The 17,431-nt window shown below is 45.6% G+C and overlaps 1 protein-coding gene across 2 annotated transcripts in view; it reads right to left on the bottom strand.

Annotated features, from left to right (window-relative positions):
* Positions 1–17,431, bottom strand: part of PAPSS1 (3'-phosphoadenosine 5'-phosphosulfate synthase 1) — a 366,081-nt gene that overhangs the window by 9,626 nt on the left and 339,024 nt on the right. For both annotated transcript variants that reach the window (XR_010176283.1, XM_063919199.1), the window contains exon 11: positions 16,394–16,623. Coding sequence is in view for 1 of the 2 variants with exons in the window: in XM_063919199.1 (XP_063775269.1) it covers positions 16,394–16,623 (230 nt within the window). In the remaining variant the exon portion in view is untranslated. The remainder of the gene's footprint in view (positions 1–16,393; positions 16,624–17,431) is intronic.

Below are 17,431 nucleotides of genomic sequence, written 5' to 3'. Positions count from 1 at the left end.
AAAATGGGTCACACCGAACCATGCGGTTTCGGTACCCCAACCCGTGTGGAATAGTAACCCCGTCCTTGTTGAAGTAGGGGCACCTTGAGTATTACCTGCTGGGAATACCGCTTATTAATTGCCTCTAGCACAGCCTCCCTGCCTGAGGGAGTTGTCAGCAAGGCATATTTTAGGAAACGGCTGGGGGGAGACATCTCGAATTCCAGCTTGTACCCCTGAAATACTACTTGAAAGAAACAGGGATCCACCTGTGAGCGAGCCCACTAATTGCTGAAATTTTTGAGACGGCCCCCCACCGTACCTGGCTACACCTGTGGAGCACCCGCGTCATGGTGTGGCCTCACAGGAGGCGGGGGAAGAATCTTGATTCTGGGAACAGGCTGACTGGTGCAGCTTTTTTCCCTCTACCCTTGTCTCTGTACAGAAAGGAAGCGCCATTTGACCCGCTTGCTTTTCTGAAGCCGAAAGGACTGTACCTTTGTCTGTGAGGAAACCTGAGGTAAAATTATTTCTTCCCAGCAGTTGCTGTGGATACGAGGTCCCAGAGACCATCCCCAAATAATTCCTCACCCTTATAAGGCTCTCTATGCGCTTTTTAAGTCAGCATCACCTGTCCAGTGACAGGTCTCTAATACCCTCCTGACAGAATGGACATTACATTTATTTTGGATGCCAGCCGGCAAAATATCCCTCTGTGCATCCCCCATATATAAGACGACGTCTTTAATATGTTTTTATGTTTGCCAACTAGTATCCCTGTTTGACAGGGTCACCGACCACGCTGCAGCAGCACTATCTGCAGGTCTCAGTCTAGTACCTGAGTGTGTAAATACAGACTTTAGGATAGCCTCCTGTTTATTATCAACAGGTACCTATTAAAGTGGCCGTATCCTAAGACGGCAGTGCCACCTTTTTTGACAAACGTGTGAGCGCCTTATCCACCCTAGGGGATATCTCCCAGTGTAACTTATCCACCTGGCGGGAAAGGGTACGCCATCAGTAACTTTTTATAAATTACCAGTTTCTTAACGGGGGAACCCACGCTTTCACACACTTCATTTATTCATCTGATGGGGGAACAAAACACTGCCTGTTTTTTCTCCCCAAACCTAAAACCCATTTTTAGAGGTGCTTGGGTTAAAGTCAGAAATGTATAACACATTTTTTATTGCCGGGATCACGTCACGGATGTTCCTAGTGGATTGTGTATATGTCTCCACCTTGTCGACACTGGAGTCAGACTCCGTGTCGACATCTGTGTCTGCCATCTGAGAGAGCGGGCGTTTTTGAGCCCCTGATGGCCTTTGAGACGCCTGGGCAGGCGCGGGCTGCGAAGCCGGCTGTCCCACAGCTGTTACGTCATCCACCCTTTTATGTAAGGAGTTGACACTGTCGGTTAATACCTTTCACCTATCCATCCACTCTGGTGTCGGCCCCACAGGGGGCGACATCACATATATCGGCCTCTGTTCTGTCACCATATAAGCCTCCTCATTCAACATGTCGACACAGCCGTACCGACACACCGCAGACACACAGGGAATGCTCTAAACGAGGACAGGACCCACAAAAGCCCTTTGGGGGGACAGAGTAAGAGTATGCCAGCACACACCAGAGCGCTATATATATACAGGGACTAACTGAGTTATGTCCCTAATAGCTTTTATATAATATACTGTATACAGTGCCAATTTTAATGCCCCCCCTCTCTTTTCCCTCTTACTGTGCAGGGAAGAGCCAGGGAGCTTCCCTCCAGCCGAGCTGTGAGGGAAAAATGGCGCCAGTGTGCTGAGGAGATAGGCTCCGCCCCTTTTTCGCGGCCTATTCTCCCGTTTTTTATGGAATTCTGGCAGGGGTATTTACCTCATATATAGCCCCTGGGGCCATATATTGAGGTATTTTAGCCAGCCAAGGTGTTTTTATTGCTGCCTCAGGGCGCCCCCCCCAGCGCCCTGCACCCTCAGTGACCGGAGTGTGAAGTGTGTGAGAGGAGCAATGGCGCACAGCTGCAGTGCTGTGCGCTACCTTGGTGAAGACAGAGTCTTCATGCCGCCGATTTTCCGGACCATCTTCTTGCTTCTGGCTCTGTAAGGGGGACGGCGGCGCGGCTCCGGGACCGAACATCAAGGCTGGGCCTGCGGTCGATCCCTCTGGAGCTAATGGTGTCCAGTAGCCTAAGAAGCCCAATCCGGCTGCAAGCAGGCGAGTTCGCTTCTTCTCCCCTTAGTCCCTCGCTGCAGTGAGCCTGTTGCCAGCAGGTCTCACTGAAAATAACAAATTCTAAGACTATAACTTTCTAAGAGCTCAGGAGAGCCCCTAGTGTGCATCCAACCTCGGCCGGGCACGAAATCTAACTGAGGCTTGGAGGAGGGTCATAGTGGGAGGAGCCAGTGCACACCAGGTAGTCTAAGATCTTTCTAGAGTGCCCAGCCTCCTTCGGAGCCCGCTATTCCCCATGGTCCTTACGGAGTTCCCAGCATCCACTAGGACGTTAGAGAAATAAATATTTGGAGCTTAAAACATTTATACTCATCACAAGAGTATATTGATTATATAAGAAATAACAGGCGGCACACTATTTGGTTTTAACAATATTTTTATTTTGTACACAAGACAGAAATCTGTCTAAAAGATTTTCTTTTCTTCACGTTTTTCTATTTCTATACTGTTTTTAAATATTTCACTTTGTATGGTCAAATATCTAGGCCATAATAATACTGCATGTGAAATTAAAATAGATTAAGTATTCCACGTGGGAATTGTCAATTTCTGTTTGAAAATATATATTCAGTAATAAATTTATGAAATTTAATAAACATCACAGACATATACTTGTGAGTGGAATAGAGTGCACCCAAACAAACTGATCCCTGCTACAATCCTTTTCTTTTGTATATACTTCTGGATTAGTGGGTAGCACCGATGTTTCTATACACACATGTCATGCACATTAAGAATTTAACATATAATCCCCAATACTAAAATTAATTACCAGTAGTTCAGGTGCGGGATATTATCTCTCAATATCAGAAATAGCAATGTTTATGGTATAGTGTAGTGATGAACACTGATGGCTGAACCTTCGATGGCCAGTTGTTTTAAACAATTGCTAGAAGAGCATTGATGGTTGAGTTCTGTGTAGATTGCGACCACCTAGTATACTGTGCATGAACTTGTAGCCTACTTCAGACCTGATCGCGGCAGCAAACTTTTTCTCTAATGGGCAAAACCATGTGCACTGCAGGTGGGGCAGATATAACATGTGCAAAGAGAGTCAGATTTTGGTGGGGTGTGTTCAAACTGACACCTAAACTGCAGTGTAAAATTAAAGCAGCCAGTATTTACCCTGCACAGAAACAAAATAACCCACTCAAATCATGGTTTTGCCCATTAGAGATTTTGCTGCTGCGATCAGGTCTGAATTAGGTAATTGGAAAGTCAACTTATATAACTATTTAGTATAATTGTCCATCCCTAATCAGGGGCCTGGCCTGTATTGATAGTCTTGATCGCTGTGGGATCACCATAATCAAAATTTACCCATGAAATTAGCTTTCATAGTAATATTTAAAATAAAAATAACTGGGCAATGTTGGCAAGTACTGGTGTAGGTGAAACTAGATGCACAGATGATGTTTTTACTCATTGGTCAGAACTCACAGGAGCAGTGAGGCAGGACAAATTAACCTATGTAGAGACACTAGTGGACTGCCTGGCTGTAGCTGAACACTGGAAGGCGTGTGATGTTTTAAGAATTGTGTCATAACATAGTGAAGAATAGAATACGCGTTAAGGGTAGGGACACACATGTGAAGGAGACTTCACATGTGCGGCAGCCCCACCGCCGCCGGATCCAACCGCAGCATGCTGCGGTTGGCCCGGATGACAGGACAGTTGGATTTCAATGTGAACACATACATTACAATGTATGTGTTCACACATTGAAATCCTGTGTCACTGTCCGGATCCTGTTCTGCTATATTCGGCAGAACAGGATCTGTGTGCACACAAAACCCCCCTCCTGGCCACGCGGGTCCCATTCAGCTGGACCTACTTGGCCGCTATGTGTAGCCCTAGCCTAATACATGTGTCCTCTGCAGGTAGCCTCTGTCATGGAAGCTGGATGTCTGTATGCAGCACAGGCGCTTAGATGAAATCAGCCAGCTGGAATTTAGCAGAAATGAAAGCACACTGAAATGCTGTTTGAAACTTTGCACTATACAGATGTGTCATCTTACGTCTTTGCTGCAGTCACGCTAAACAGTCCTTGAAGTCGTGCCATGTCTTGGCGGTACTCTGTAGCGTACAGCATCTCTTTTTTTTTTGCAAAGTAACGTAATAGGACGTACAAGCAGCTTCTGCCGATTTAAATGATATGCAACATGCCTACATTATGTGTGTAATTGTGGCTCTACCTGCATCCAAAATGACACGTTACAGTGTTTTCCATGAGAGCACTGTGGCATAGCATTTTGTATGCAAATACAGTCACAGTCACACACAGAATATATATTCTGCATAATCAGCAGAAGCTGCTCGTGCGTCCTATTACATTCATTTGCATCTAAAAGGGGTATTCAATTAGTGCGGCTCCTTCCACTATTTTTTAGGGTGAATGGGGATGCTATAGCAGGGACATTCTTTCGCCTAGGCAAAACATTCGGCAGGAGTGAAAAACACGTGGATCGGTGAATAAACGTGTTTCCACACCTGCACCAGTGAAACCGCGGCCCGTTTTTGACAATTTGGATGCATTTTTCGCCAATGACTTTTCACAAAAAAATGGAAAAAAAGAAGTAAAAAAAAAATAAAAAAAAATAAAGAAGTGAAAAGGTATTGGCGAAAATGCCTTAAAAATGGGCGAAAACAGCCCACAATTATATATTCACGGAGCTCGAAAAATGACCGAGCTAACTGAATACCCCCCACAGATGCATTTTTGCAGAAGAAAATGGGAAAGACACTCATGGCTACAGAGCCACACAGCACTCACGCGTTGTGTGTATCGTGACTTGTATCCTCTTAAATCTTTGCTCCGTGCGCAACATTTGTAGTAGCTGTTTGAGAAATATACTGGCGTAGACTGCGGTTTGGTAGGTGCACAGGTAAAGCGGCAAGACTTCCAGCAGGTCTTGGTATAATGCAGGCAGGAGCACACTAATGTATGGTAAGGCTGAGCACCACAGGAGAGTACTAGCACAGTGCTTACAGCATGCACGCCCAAACTGCGACCCTCCAGCTGTTGAGAAAATACATATCCCAGCATGCCCTGACACAGCTTTAGCATTCTCTGACAGCAAAACTGTGTCACGGCATGCTGGGATATGTAGTTTCACAACAGCTGGAGGGCCGCCGTTTGGACATGCCTGGCTTAGAGGTTTATACAGGAATACTGAAGGCACTCGGAGACTGACAGGTGGATGAAGTCAGCAGATGGAGCTACTGTGCAAGAACTAGTGGTGATATAAGTTGTACTGGCAATGTGCTAGTGAACTTGGGGCACTTAAATAGACTGCTTAGGGGGTGGATTGGATGTAACAGACATGTGGAAAATAAAGTTCTAGATAGGGGAGTATAATAATATGATCTAAAGATAACATGGTGCCTAATGCCAAGCTGTATCTCAGGAAATGCTGTCATCTGGCATCCATGTTTGGAATGGCCGCAAGGACACTGAGCAGTGAGGACATGCCATGAGGAATAGTGACAGTGCTGGGTTTAAAGAATCAGTGTGGCAGGTATTGAAATTCAGGACAAAAGCTTGAGGACTTTGCTACATTTATATTTCCCCGGCTGCTGCTCCTCTCTGCAGCCGCCGGGTATTCAAACTGACAGAGGGCAATGCTGGATTTCTCTGCAACAAGTGGGTGGGGGTGCAGTCAGGCTGCACACACTGGGGGGAGGATTCGAAAAGTTCAGAAGGTCTGGAATGTAATCTTCCAGCAACCACCCAGTTGGCGTGTCTGACTAATTGCATCATATGCGACCATGCCAGGAAAGTGGTTAAACACATTTGTGGTGCCAATTTTATTGGTAGGAGCCCCAACAAGTTAGTTGCCCTGTGGCACCCACAAGCCTTAATCCTAACCTGTAAACATCAAATTGTGAATGCCCATCTACAATGACAAGGTGATCCCCACCTTGTATACATGCCGTCTCTCCTGCATCAACCTACAGCTTCTTACAGACGATATTTGTATGACTAGCTGAAAAACACTATTATATATTGGATACTGCATCAATATACCAAACGTTGGATTGCTGAAGGTCACTAATCCCTAACAAAAATTAATAAATAGCTAAATTAAAATGCACTGACATTTCCTATAAAAAAATATGTGTTGAAGAATGTTCTCAATACTATGTAGGATGCCATACCCCTGATGAAATGCTGAGGGGAAGAGATTCGTCATATTTTGGAGAGAGAAAGTGGTGAATTTGCTCATATCAGCTTCTGTCCATGTATGGAGCATAGCCTGTAAAAATGACAGTTACAAGCTGATTGGTTGGTATAGCCAGCTTCTCCACTTTATTTATAAGATTTGAAAAATGTCCCCCTAACTTTTCTGTAAAATTATCGCTGGAGAATCCCTTCTGGAACATTAAACTCAAAATAGTTTTCAATATTAAGTAGGACTACTTACTGCTACACTTGAAACCAGGTAAGTCACAAAGTATTTGTGTGATCAATATGCGAGATGTAAGAAGATTATTTGATTATATACATTTTTGTCTATAAATCTTAGAAATGAAAACGTCCGTCTGTTTGTTTGTCTGACTTCGATAAACTACGAAGCAACCAAATCGATTGCAGTGCAGGTTTCACCATTGTGTAGGTAATTTTCCCAGGCAGGTTCACAATCGGTCATCAGTGGGCTGGGAGGTGTCCACTACATTGCTCTCAGCAAGTCGGCAGAGAAAGACATATGTGCCTCAATAGCGACAAATCAAAACACTGAAGCACGTGTACTGTGTACCGTGATAGACTTATTCATACAGATGTGTATCCTTACATCTTTGCCCTATATGCGAATGCATCGCCGGGCAGACCGTGGCATGCTGTGACATTAGCGTACGCACTCACTGTTAAAAACGAAATCACATCAATGCGGTCGCAGGCATGAGGACTGGGTTATGCTCACCATACCCGTAGTTATGACTAGCTTAATGGATGCACACACCCGCGATTAGTAGCACATCAAAGGGGTTGTGGCTGTGCGCGTTTCTGCAATGTGTACGCATCATGGGACCACTACTCCGCTGTTTGAGGACACATCTGTAGGTAATAGTCTTTAAATTAGTACTTCTTTGGACAATCATCTATAAATGTATGTCAAAGAGCTATAAATTATTTTATTAACCAGTTAGTTTTTGTTGAGATTTCACAATGCCTAGGAGAAAATCTTCACTTGGTCATAACAGAGCTGCGGGTAAAAGGGAGTGCACTGTGAGAAGAAGTGAGGATAGCCTGGAGAGAGAACATCGCCTCTTATAAGAAGAAAGACATGCTTCTCAGCGTCTCACAGAATCTCCACAGCAGGGAGAACAAAAGAAAAACTGCTAAAATACTGTACGCACAATCAATACCTTTTCACATATAACACAAAATTTACCAACACCGTCCACCCCACCCTATGTACTACAAAAAAAAAAAAAAACCTAGGTAACAGACTTCCATCCTTCCTCCCGATTGGAGTCAGCTACTGCAGCTAGTATATTATAAACTTTCAGAGAAGACTTTGGATTTATTTCTAGAACTCTTATATTGTTTTAGCAATCTGGTCATAAACAAATATACACAACACCTTGCCACTATAATTACATTGAATAAAATACTGTATATTACTGAACTCTTTTCCTTATTACATTTTACATTATGTGATAATTATGAAATATGAGTTTAGAAAATTCGAGCCAACATGTGACTGCTTGCTGTGGGTTACTGAATTTTTGGTGAGTGCTACTGAATACAGAAAAGGCTACAAATGAACGTATATAACAAGTGTTATTGTCGGCAGGACTAGAATAGTCTGTATCCAAGCAGCTCTTAATGCTATCAGCAGCTTAGACTATTGCGGTGATCGTGTGGAATGCAGTGGCCTTAAAGATGCGTTGTCTGATTTCACCCGAAAAAAAAGGAGACCACTACTACCAAAGACAATTGTTTGAGGTCCAAACTACTGTATATGCAAGTGCCAGAATTCTGCTTCTTTCATACACAAACTTAGATTATGCAGTATTCATGGTCCATTCCCCAACTGAAAAATGTCAATATACTACTTTCTCCTTGTGCATATCAATTAAACCTACTTTACTAACAGTAACCAAAAAGGTTGACCAAGCTTATGCATTGTAAAGAGCAAATGTTCATGAGCCCTTATGCATCCTACAACTAATATCATACATGTGTACACAGTAGCGGATCTTTCCACGGGCAAGCAGGAGTTTTGCCCGGGGCGCCGCCTTCCGGAGGGCGCAGGGCGCCATCTGGAGGGCGCCGCACCAGGACAAGATCCACTGCTGCTGTGCCCCCCCGCTGCCGCTGGCCGCTGTGAAGGGAAACTAGACGCGTGCGCGTCTAGTTTCCCTTCGTGGAGAGGTCCTTTACTGTGCGGTGCGCGATGACGTCATCGCGCACCGCACATCATTTCAGTCTGTACAGGGGGCGTAAATGACCACTCCCCATGTACGAAGCCACGCCCCCTCTTGCCGCCCGGGGCGCACAGAGCCCCAGAACCGGCCCTGTGTGTACAGTAAATGTGGAAGACAGGTAAGATACACCAAACCTCCCATGTCCCAGGGACAGCGCCCATATTGGGGCTTCTATCCCTTTTATCAAACATAACAGTGGCTATTCTTACTGTACAATACTGCAAATGTACTGTATAGCAAACTACCTATTGTACTAGAGTCCTCAATATGCCATGCAGTGCGAGATGAGTGAGCTGCCAGGTCCTGTGAAACTCTTATATCAGGCATCTTTTTGCAGAAAATAAGTTTTATTCGCAACACAGCTACAGATGTGTCCCTTCAAGTCTTTGCTACTTTTAGCAGCATATCAAAGCGCTGCCACGATGCATAGTACCCGCATTTCTATAAACCATGCATGCACCCGCTAACTACACTGGCCGGTAATTCCAACACATCAAATGTATTATTTTAAAAACATAAAATATGCTCTTTTCTATCTGGACACTGCTATAGACTAAATGAGTAAAAATTCATTCAACAATTATCTTCTACAGTGTATGTCTTAGCTGCTATGATTTAAACCGTCCTTTTGACAATGTAGCAGTCCATCCAAATATTTAAAGACACTGTATCGCTGTAGAAATTATGTAGCAGCTTAACACGCTGCACGCTGACTGATCCGGCTAGCAAAAGTCACTAGTAGCTGTAATTTATATTAAAGTGCAACAAAGTAGTAGAAGGTCCATTTAGCAATTTGAATCCGTTAAAACTGAAGGAGTTCGTTCTTTATAGCGTCTGGCCAGACAGAATAGGTGTATGCTCACCGCTACCTTCCAGCATTGAGATCACAGTGAACTCCTCCCGGCTGCTGGTGCTTTTAACCTTTGAAGGCAGTCATCTCTGGAGGATATATCCGTGTAGATCTGAAGCTATTGCTGGCGGTAGACAGTGCAGTTTGACAGCGGTATGGAGCAAAGTTACGTGAGTGAGTCCTTAACGCGTTTCCCCACCTCCCTCCGGGTTCAGCGGCTTCATCAGACCGAGTAGAATGGGCCGTAATGTGAGCAGGAGCTGACAGACCAGCCCGCACATAAGCATGTGCAATCACCATTCTAATCCATCTGGCCAAAGTCTGCTTGTGAGCAGGCCAGCCCCGTTTGTGAAACCCAAACAGAATAAAGAGAGAATCAGATTTCCTAACAGTACCACACCCAAAGACCTCTATTTGGGAGACAGATCAGGAGAGACAAAGGCCGGTACCACAATCTCCTGATTAAGGTTGAACGAAGCAACCACCTTAGGCAAATAACCAGGACGAGTCCTAAGAACCACCCGGTCACGGTGAAATATCAGATATGGGGAACTACAAAACAAGGCACCCAAATCGGACACTCTTCTAGCTGAAGCAATAGCCAGCAGAAACACCACCTTAAGGGAAAGCCACTTAAGATCAACTGAACCAAGAGGTTCAAACGGAGACTCTTGTAACGCCTTCAAAACTACCGACAAATCCCAAGTAGCCACAGGCGGGACATAGGGAGGTTGGATACGCAACACACCCTGAGTAAAGGAATGCACATCAGGTAAGGTCGCAATCTATCTCTGAAACCACACCAACAAGGCAGATATTTGAACCTTGAGGGAGGCCAGACGCAGGCCTAAGTCCAGGCCCTGCTGAAGAAAGGCCAACAACTTGGCCGTACTAAACTTGGAAGCATCATAATTGTTAGATGCGCTTTAAAGAAAGTAAGAATGCCAGACCCTATGGAAAATCAGAGCAGAAGCCGGTTTCCGGGCCCGCAACATAGTTTGAATGACCGCATCAGAAAACCCTTTAGCCCTCAAGACGGAAGCTTCAAGAGCCACGCCGTCAAAGACAGCCGAGTTAGGTCCTGGTAGACACTGGGGCCTTGAACGAGGAGGTCTGGGCATTGAGGGAACACGTACAGCAGCCGAAACCTCCACGGCACCGCCAGCACATCCATGAATGCTGCTTGAGGATCCCTTTTCCTTGCTCCGAAGACCGGAGCCTTGTGATTGTGTCGAGACGCCATCAGATCTACATCTGGAAAGCCCCACTTTTCCACTAGGAGTTGAAACACTGCTGGATGGAGGCCCATCTCCGGCATGTACGTCCTGACAATTGAGAAAGTCCGCTTCCCAATTCAGGACTCCCGGAATGAATATTGACGATATGGCCGGTAGATGGCGTTCCGCCCATTGCAGAATCCGTGAGACTTCCTTCATTGCCAAATGGCTTCGAGTGCCGCCTTGATGATTTATGTAAGCCACTGTGGTGGTGTTGTCAGAGTGTACTTGAACAGGACGGTTCTGAATTAAATGCTGGGCTGGGTACAACGAATTGAAGACCGCCCGCAATTCCAGAATGTTGATCGAGAGGAGATCCACCGGCCCTGAAGGGAGTGTCGCTCCAGCACCGCGGCCCAACCTCTTAGACTGGCATCTGTCGTCAACAGGACCCAGTCGGATATCCAGAAGGGTCGGCCCCTGCACAATCGTTGGTCCTGGAGCCACCAGTGCAGCGACAGACGGACCTCCGGAGTCAATGAGATCATGTGAGACCTGATCCGGTGAGGCAGGCCGTCCCACTTGGCTAGAATCAGCTTCTGGAGGGGGCGAGAATGGAATTGAGCATACTCCACCATGTCGAATGCTGACACCATGAGGCCCAGCACCTGCATCGCCGAATGTATCGACACTTGCGGACGAGAAAGGAAGCAACGAATCCTGTCCTGAAGCTTCAGGACTTTCTCCTGAGACAACAACCACCGCTGGTTGCGAGTGTCCAATAGCGCTCCCAGGTGCACCATGCTCTGAGCATGGACCAGGGAGGATTTCTTCCAGTTGATGAGCCACCCGTGGGCTTGTAGAAACTGGACAGTCATATCCAGATGACGTAGGAGAAGTTCTGGGGAATTTGCCAGGATCAACAAGGGGTATCCTGACCCCTTGACGGCGAAGTATCACCGTCATCACCGCCAAAACTTTGGTGAAGAGTCGTGGAGCCGTAGTTAAACCAAAAGGTAACGCCCGAAACTGGTAATGGAGGTTGCCAATCGCGAACCTCAGGTATTACAGATGGGACACTGCTATAGGAATATGCAGGCAAGCATCCTGTATGTCCAGGGAGACCATATAATCCCCAGGTTCCAAGGCCAGAACTATAGAGCGAAGAGTTTCCATACAGAACTTGGAAACTTTCACAAACCTGTTCAATGCCTTGAGATTGAGAATGGGCCGAGAGGACCCATTCGGTTTCGGGACTAGAAACAGCGGAGAAAAGTACCCCCGGCCCCTCTGAGCAAGAGGCACCTGTACTACGACTCCTGTATCCAGGAATGTCTGTACCACCGAATGTAGAGTGTTTGCCTTTGTCTGTCAGGCAAAATCGATGAGGGGGACGGTTTTTGAAAGCAATGGTGTAACCTCGAGTGACAACTTCCCGTACCCAGGCATCTGAAGTGGTCTTCAACCATTCCTGGGTATACCCTAGAAGCCGGCCCCCCACCCTGAGATCCCCCAGGGGGAGGCCCACCCCGTCATGCGGCAGGCTTATCCGTCTTGGAAGCTGGCTGAAGGGCAGCCCAGGCTCTTTTGGGCTTCGGCTTACCAGGTTTGGAAGTGCGGGCCTGCTTGTTGTACGCCTGACCTTTTGCTTTACCTGAAGGACGAAAGGGGCGAAAGGAAGTACCTTTAGCCTTCAACACAGAAGGAGCGGTACTTGGCAGACAGGCAGTTTTGGCATTAGCCAAGTCAGCCACTATCTTATTTAAGTCCTCCCCAAACAGAATATCTCCCTTGAAAGGGAGTACCTCCAGGGTTTTTCTAGAGTCCAGATCCACAGACCAGGATCTCCGCCACAATATCCGGCGAGCCAGGACTGATGTAGTAGAGGCCTTGGCTGCTAGAATACCGGGATCAGAAGCTGCCTCTTTAATATAGTGAGAAGCTGTGACAATATATGACAAGCATTGTCTAGCATGGTCAGAAGAGATTTCAGTTTCCAACTCTAGGGCCCATGCTTCAATAGCCTAAGCAGCCCATGTTTCTGCAATAGTGGGCCTTTGTGCAGCACCCGTGAGGGTGTAAATTGCTTTCAGACTACCCTCCACACGTTTATCCGTAAGCTCTTTTAGAGACGTGACGGTAGTGACAGGTAGAGCTGAGGAAACCACCATCCTAGCCACATGCGACTCTACTGGAGGAGGAGTTTCCCAATTTTTAGACAGCTCTGCCGCAAGGGGATAGTGAGCCAGCATCTTCTTTTGAGGCACAAACTTCTTTCCCGGGTTTCCCCAGGGTTCCTGACGTATATCCACTAGGTGGTCAGAGTGAGGTAAAACTTGTTTAACCACCTTCTGACGCTTGAACCTATCTGGTTTCTTAGAAGGGACGGATGGCTCGGGATCATCCGTAATCTGTAGAATCAACTTAATAGCCTCCAAAAGAACAGGAACATCCACATGTGAACTACCCTCCCCATCAGCAGTATCTGTGTCAGAATCTGTGGGGTCAGTGTAAGCGCCATCTTCATCAGACGAGGTGTCAGTAACAGCAGTGGATTGTGAGGCGGTAAGAGCTCGCTTAGAGGACCCCTTGGTCTTAGGCGAGCGTGGGTCAGCCTTTTTAGTAGTCAAGGACTGGTTCAACTTCTTCAATTGCGCAGACAAGTTATCCGCCCACGGCGGGTTAGCTACGGGGACCACATACGGTTGAACCGGCATAGGAGGTCCCATAGGGGGTGTTAGTTTAATAACTAGTGTATTTAGAAGCGTGGAGAAAGTAGCCCACGGTGGGTCATTATGGACCCCCGTTGCTACAGTCCCACTGGGGGGCAAGGAGCCCCCAGAAACAGAGCCCGCAGCTGCTCTAGTCTCCTCATAGGGATCTGTGGCTTCAGCAACACCGGCAGTGTGTTCAGCCCCAGAACCGTTACCTTCAGAAGCAGACATGATATAACTTGCAATATCAGGTAACACAGTACAATTGTCAGCAGCACAATACTTCATGCCCAAACCCCTGCGCAGTGTAGTCAGCACAAGCAGAGATACAGGAGAGATATGGTGACTAAAATCACAGAGAAAAATATGTATTAGAGTATATCTTGTGAATATTATATTATTACAAAACATGACGCACCAAGCCCCCTCAGGTTATAGAATATAGGGATAGCAAGGTGAGTGAGAGACACGCAATGGAAATCACTCAGCAAGCTAATGCACATACATAAAGTCACAGTTATACAATGTAGAGGTTATTACCAACAATAATACTGCACTGGACCAGCTTTTTTATATATATATCTCTATAATCAATAGATATAACACTGCACAGTAAGAACTGGATGTATATCACAGGGTACTTGTACCAGAGAACCCTGACTAAATGCACTCTTTCTTAACTAACACTGTCTAATTGACATGTAGAATACTTAAGTGTCATGTAAAGTCACAGCGCTGACAACCAGGCGGCTTTACAAATGAGGATTTGCCCGAGCAGTCCCAGGAACAGTGTAGCTTGGGAAATGGCGCCCAAACACTGACAGGGAGTGAGGGAGAGACAGATATGCAGCTCCAGGGCGGGAACATTTACTGGAAATGGCGCCCTGGGGCTGAGGGAGGGGCTCCAGGTCTAAGCCTTATCCCCTCTGCTGGCAAAACCACCGGGTACTGCGGGCTACTTGTAAAAAGGTTTAGAGAGAAAACCTGACCTGCACCCATGCCCTGGCGATCTAGTGGGATCGCCTGTACTGTCACAGTGTCCACCTCCAGCGCGCGCGGCCCGCCTCCCACCGGCCGCGCCGGATCGCGATAAAGTGCGGGTCCCGCGAGTGGGACCCACTTACCTCCTCCCGAAGAGCGGCCACGCGATCCCGGAGAGCCCCAGCCGTGTGTGACTGACTTGGAAGAAAACTGGAGCCTCCTGCTGTAGGTACCGGGCAACCAGGGCGCGGGAGTGTACAGCGCCGCTGGGGGAGAGATGGAGCTGCAGCAGGTAATGTCTACTGACATCTAACACAATCTGTGCCTCTGCTGCAGCCCTTGTAGTCTTCATTTTTCCTCAGAAAAAGCTTTTTCTAGAGCTGCTGTGAGCAGCTCTTCCTGTTACATGCTTGCACTGCAAGCACCAACTACAAAACTGAGCTCCACGGTGGCGTGGTGATATAGGAGGCGGCGCTATGCATCTTGGGAAGAAGGTCAAAGCTTTTGAGCCTGTTGGTGCTTCGGATCAAGATCCTACTCTACACCCCAATGTCTATCCTTGTGGAGCCCAGTGTACCCCGCAGCAGAAATACTATTCATATTCTTCCCATGTAAAGCACTACATTTTAGAAATAAGAAAAGTGGGTAAATTTCAGTCAAAACACTTTTTAGCAATAAATTCTAATCAGTGCAATCCAAGCATGTTACTATGAACTAGTTAGGTCACATACAAAAGCAAATATCTGTAATCCTCGGTGGAGCCTGGCAGCTCCCAAAACTATAAAAGACGCTACAGCACCTGTTCTACGTGGGCGCTGAAAACTCCTGAAAGACGACTAGTATATAACTCAAAACAATGAAAGTAACATGGAATCCTGTCCAAACCTCAGTAATGGTGGTCTGACCACATAAACTGGAAATAGGCTATCCCACATGAAAGGCTATGTTACTGCATGATTGTGCAAAAGCTTTTTAAAAGAAAGAAAATAGGAACCAGATCAGTTATGTTGTTACCTCATCTCCATAACTTATCTGTCACCACACAACATTTCTGGAATGTCTTCTGTAACCTCAATTATACTTTACAAGAAAATACATGTGATATCATGGCTGGATACATCATTACTTTGCTATCCATTTACCTATACACTCACAAACTTACTTCTATGGTAAAACCAACTGTAGGTTAGGTAAGGGGACTGCACTAATAGCACAGAGTGTGACCCCACTAATTCTGCAGGATGAGAAGAAAAAATGGAAATCTATCTACCTTCGCTCTAGAAAAATGAGGAAAAATAAAAGATTGATATCCTGATAACAAAATTTTATCTGATAAACACTGTTTAGTGAAAGCACAAACAAACTCCTAGCAGAAATAAAAATTCAATATTTTATTTTTTTTATCCATGTACCTGTATAACCAAATTTGCAAGCTTGCCGCTGTGGAGTGTATGGTCAGACCTGCCGTCCATCACGCAACTCTGGCTCTTTAAATGGTCTATACAATTATAATTATTATTTTATATTTTAAACTTCCAGCGTCACTATATACAGACGTTAAAACATTGGCAAAATGAATCAATAGAATGATGCCATGGTCTATGTGATCTACAGAATGTTGTAGCTGCAGGAAGACAGGAATTTGGCAACAAGAGGCAGACCCCAGGTTAGGTTAGGGAGGGAGAAACAGGAGAGAAAAAAACAAATCCCCTTTTAATTTGTGAAGTTTTTGAATTTGTATGTTAATTTCAGCTTCATTTTCTTAGCCCTTTAATGACTGTGTGTGTCACCATGGGTAGTGCTATTTCTTATCTAGAGAGAGAAATTAGCTTACTTATCAGACTTTGCTATATGAATAAGCCACATAAGTGCAGTAACAAATTCAACAAGATCGCTTCTTTCTTTTTAATTAAAATCAGTGATTTTGGTTCCAGGACATTCCCAAAACTACTACACATCTAGGAGAAAGACAAACTTACTGTGTGGAATCAAAATAGTCCATGCATTTGTTCTTCTTGTTATACGCTGCCACACGGAATGGGACAATTTCCAAGGAGATCAGGCCGGGAGCCATGGTGAGCACTTTAGCTCCATGTGTAGGCTCATACAGATCCTTTCCAGTTGCTGGATGTGGCATTCCTGCAGGATCTCTCCCAACAATGTAAAAATTAGCACCTGCCACCATGCGTGCTCTGCAGTGCCACTGAACCTGTATAGTGGAAAAAGACTGTGGTCAATGTATGTTCATAGACACAAAAAAAACAAAAACTGTAAAGATCGAGGGGAGTCATTTCTTTACTGGATAAGATATAACGAAGGTAAATCTTTGGGGGAATAAAATACAATAGATATCTAAGCTACTGCATGGAATATATCAGACTCCCCTGACTGGACCCCCACGACAAGCCCAGGCAATTGGCACTACCCCTTGGTGTCCCTGGCTAAAGGCAATGCATTTGAAATAAACTTGCATGTCCATATACAGTATGTCTCACATATACTTAGTCTATAATAGTGCAGTCTCAAAGACCTATAATGGAAACCCAGTCCAGAACCATTTGCCAGTATGGGAACCTTTGAACCATATTTCCGAGACTGAAAAGTGGTATAAAATGAAAAGGTTATCATCAAATGATTGAGGTCTGTCTGGATCCAAGGAAATGTTATCCCCCATACCTGGATATCTGAAACAGGTAGGTACTTGTCGAAAATATTTCAGTACACACATCACGTACAAACTACACACAGATGGCCTCCGTGCGCGTACTTGTTCTGCCGTGCGTGCACATATTCGCAATTTGCGTATGATCGCTCCCGCGGTCCTGCGTAGTAGCGCGTGGTATGAGTAATTACGGTAGTATTTGTAATCGCACAGAAAAGCCATAAAAACACATTACATATTTAATCCACATAGTGCACAATGTACACATAGTCTACATGCACCACACCAGTGAGTTATACTTGCTTAAAGGGTATGATATCAAAGGGATTCACCTTTACAGGATAGGAGGGGACAG

The sequence above is a fragment of the Pseudophryne corroboree genome, chromosome 1 (assembly GCF_028390025.1).
Source record: "Pseudophryne corroboree isolate aPseCor3 chromosome 1, aPseCor3.hap2, whole genome shotgun sequence".
NCBI lineage: Eukaryota > Metazoa > Chordata > Amphibia > Anura > Myobatrachidae > Pseudophryne > Pseudophryne corroboree.
Note: the sequence above shows the minus strand (reverse complement) of the source record. Positions and strands in the feature narration are given on the sequence as shown.